Here is a 3,785-nt window from a genome sequence, read left to right as displayed (position 1 = left end):
TTCAGCATCCACAGAAAATGGGGATCCAAGTGAAACTGTGCAGATTTCATTTTGTTTCTAATTAAGATATTTGAAAGTGCCGGTATCCACTTCTTACACATTGGCTTATTTGTTGGAAAACTTGAACAGAAAATCTGTGTCTTCCACAGCACTGGAGGTCACGAATACACAGCCTGCATATTCCAGGCAAACCCCCTGGTATTGTCAGACTGCACACTAGTCTCAGAGAGGTAGCTTCTACTACCCCACTGAAGAAGAAAGAATTCTGCAGTTAGAAATATGAGGCTTAAAAACACGGAAGGATAGAAAACGGAAAAGAGGATGACTGGTGTTCAGGCACTCAGAGGGAGGCAGTCCTGCCCAAGTCAGCTACCCAATGCCTAAGTAATGCTGCAGAGGTACACACGTCCAGAGGAGGAGGAAAGTGCCACCCCGAAATACCTCCCCTTGAGGTCCCTAATCATAAATCAACAGTCATTCTCTCATTTGTCATCTCACAAGCCTGTAACATTTCCACTTGTGGACGCACAGTGATCCAGGTTCAACACAGAGGACTTGTGCTGGCCTCCAGAGTGCTCTGTAGCCCTCTGACCATAGTATACCTGAAGCGAGCACCAATTCCACAAACTGCTTACTAGGCAGTTCTTCAGAGCATTAGGACCTTGTACAAAAGGTGAGCAGTTCTTGCTTTTTTCCTGAATGGACTTGGTCCTGATTATTCTTACAGATGTTTGAAGCTTCTCCTAACATTTTCTTCTAAAGGCTTGGACAGAATTTGAGCATTTTACAGCCAAAGTCAGGATTGCTGCTTAGGAGAGGAATGCTGGCCCAGAGTACATCTGGGAGCTGCTGAATCTCACTTGGAGCAGCTATGAATTTGCAGACTCTTTTGGTGTCTAGACTGTTACTCTCTGCTGGTACAAGCAGTCAGCACTGCAGTCAGGAACGAAGTGCTTACCCCTGCTCAGCTCCTGAATTTAATTTAGAGTTTACACATATTTGCTCTTGTTCTGAATGACAAAAGCAAAAGTCCTAAATCTTATCCATGGTCAGTTAATCCAAGCGTCAAGCTTTCTTGGAACTTGTACCAATTACATCACTTACTTGAAAACCTGGAGCCAGGATGTTTGTGGGGGTAGGAGTACAGCTGCAGCCTCCTCCCATGCAGAGGAATGGAACCTGAAACAAGTAGTTAACCAGGCTCCTCACAATGTCTCAAATGGCTTCAACAATGTACAGAGCTTTAAATAAAACTTACTCTGCTTTTCCCTGGCCATATACAGGGCTCAATTTTTAGCTTTTATTCCAACTGTTCTGCACTGCCAGAGAAGGGCCATCTTGGTACAAAACCCGCTGATGTAAATGAAGGTTTATTTTTTTTTTCCATTGCTTTCAGTGCACTGCGGATCCAGTCCTAGATGGATAACAAAAATTCTCTCAAGAGGATAAAGTCAGTGCAGCCAGCTCTATACACCCCTGCCCCTCTCCTTTTCCCTCCCTCCCCACCCTTTGTTGCATGGCCCACACTCTCACCTCAAGCTGAGCAGCTGAGCGCCAACCAGTCCAACAAGAAATGGGGCGAGAAATTTGTCTTTGTGATTTCTCCAGCCCTTTTTTGGGCCTGTGCTTGAGTCTAGATTGTCTCACGTGGCTCCAGTCCATGCTAGATACGTTGCAAAAACTTTTCAACTTGCAAAGTATGGTCTAACTTTTCACAGTTTGCAGTTGAACTTGTTTCACTCCAGAATGGGACTGCTCAATGTTTCTAGGCAGGGGTTTTTTTCTCTGCCTTGTATTCTTCGTCAGCTCTGTTGTTGCCGCTTGGGCCCTCAGCTCCCTGTCCCTCACCTTCCCCCACAGACTTTGCAGCCTTTGCCCTCTCTTGGACCCTTTGTCCCTGGTGCCCACAGTGGTGTTTCATGTCATCGGCACGGGGTGTCCCAGGAACCACCTGGGAGATGGGGGAGAGGAAGGGTGGAGCAACAGCTGTCCAAAATGAGCGATGCCTCACCTTCTGCCTCCCTGCTGCTGCCCTTGAATGGCAACAGGGCTGAAGGGGGCTGGCTCTTAGCCTGGCATCTGCTCCACGCTTCACCTCTGGCACTGGTATTACGACACACTCAGAAACGATGCCACGGTGTAAATGCACTTCTCATCACATGACCGTGCACTAAAATGGTGAGGAAAAGCTTTGGAAAATGAATTGGGAACAGGAGAGCCAGCAGCAGCAGCCCTTGAATGGCAACAGGGCTGAAGGGGGCTGGCTCTTAGCCTGGCATCTGCTCCACGCTTCACCTCTGGCACTGGTATTACGACACACTCAGAAACGATGCCACGGTGTAAATGCACTTCTCATCACATGACCGTGCACTAAAATGGTGAGGAAAAGCTTTGGAAAATGAATTGGGAACAGGAGAGCCAGCAGCAGCAGCAGTGACCAGTGGTGTTAGGGGCAGGACACTGCTGGCTGTGCCCTGCGCAGAGCTTGGCGTCTCACCCAGCGCTGGGGAAATCCAGGGTTTAAAGGCTTCCAGGTTTTTCCCAGAGTATTATGGTAGCAAGACAACTTTTATATACAGTTTTACCTCCACTTACATGAATTACTGGCATGAGCACTGCTTAGGGTGTACCTAGGCACTCCTGAAATGAGCTTTTTATCGATTTCTTACTGAATCTTAATTGAACAGGGGTGCAGCCATTTATGTTTATCAAGCCTCAGAGCCTGTGTGCTGTATCTCTGTACGATTTCAGTTCGAGCACGGCAACGCTCTCCCTTGTTCGCTCCAGGTAAATTCTTCTTCTGCCCTTTCTTCTGAGCAGGGGTCTGTGCAGTCGTTCACACCGTCTCCAGTGGAGTATCATTCCTCGGGGCTCATATCCAACTCCCCGGTGCTGTCGGGCAGTTACAGCAGCGGCATCTCTTCGCTCAGCCGATGTAGCACATCAGAGACGTCGGGCTTCGAAAGCCAAGGCAGCGAACCCACAGTGACTGTCCCGAGCTACAGCGTTTCTGAGGAGCCTGTGAGAAAAGAAAGCAAAACCCCGCCGCCTTACAGCGTGTATGAGCGGACTTTGAAACGCCCCGTTCCTCTACCTCACAGCCTCTCCATCCCACCCGCGGCCGACCCGCCAGCACTGCCGCCCAAACCACAGCTCGTCCGGCCAAACAACCTGGAAAACAGCAGCAGGAGGACTGAGCAGGTTCCCCGGCCCAGGCCTCTGCCCCGCAAAGTCTCTCAACTATGAGAAGCCACTTTTATATTTAATTGCAACCAGTTCTTTACCGTTTAAGAAATAATATTTTTTAAAAATGGTAAAACGCGTTTAGTTAGGCACTTTAATATTTCACCCACCTTTTCTTTTGAGTAATTTTGAAATGCTTATTAATATTACGTTGCACATTTGAAATGAAATTACTAATTTAGGCTGTCAGATATTATAGGAAGCATGAATGAGAGGCATTTTTTGAATTTCATGGTGGTGAATACTGATAAATGCTTTTATTTGTACTTTATTTTTATTTAAAAAAATTAAATCTAAAACCCTACAACTCTCATCTGAGTTAGCCGAATGCTTCTTACAAAACGCAGATTATACTGACTGGATCTTTACTACTAGAGATAAATGCACGCTTTCTAACAAAGTAGTCTGTAGACTAGGATGTTTCTGCAAGTAGGCTGAAAGTGTTTCTCTTATCTGATGAACAGGTTGGTCATTTCAAGTGTCTGTTTTAAAACGGAGATATAATGCAAGTTATACTGCAGAGAACTGTTGTAAGAATGTGG

At 46.6% G+C, this 3,785-nt stretch overlaps 1 protein-coding gene across 1 annotated transcript in view; it reads left to right on the top strand.

Moving 5' to 3' along the window:
- Window positions 1-3,382, top strand: part of LOC104275362 (dedicator of cytokinesis protein 4) — a gene marked incomplete at its 5' end in the record, with an annotated part of 45,713 nt that extends 42,331 nt beyond the window's left edge. Inside the window, one exon of the mRNA XM_009871294.1 lies at window positions 2,821-3,382. Coding sequence (XP_009869596.1) covers window positions 2,821-3,246 — 426 coding nt within the window. The remainder of the gene's footprint in view (window positions 1-2,820) is intronic.
- Between the last annotated feature and the right edge of the window lie 403 nt (window positions 3,383-3,785).

Source organism: Apaloderma vittatum, unplaced genomic scaffold (genome assembly GCF_000703405.1).
Source record: "Apaloderma vittatum isolate BGI_N311 unplaced genomic scaffold, ASM70340v1 scaffold7496, whole genome shotgun sequence".
Taxonomy (NCBI): Eukaryota; Metazoa; Chordata; class Aves; order Trogoniformes; family Trogonidae; genus Apaloderma; species Apaloderma vittatum.
This window is presented reverse-complemented; position numbering and strand designations above follow the sequence as displayed.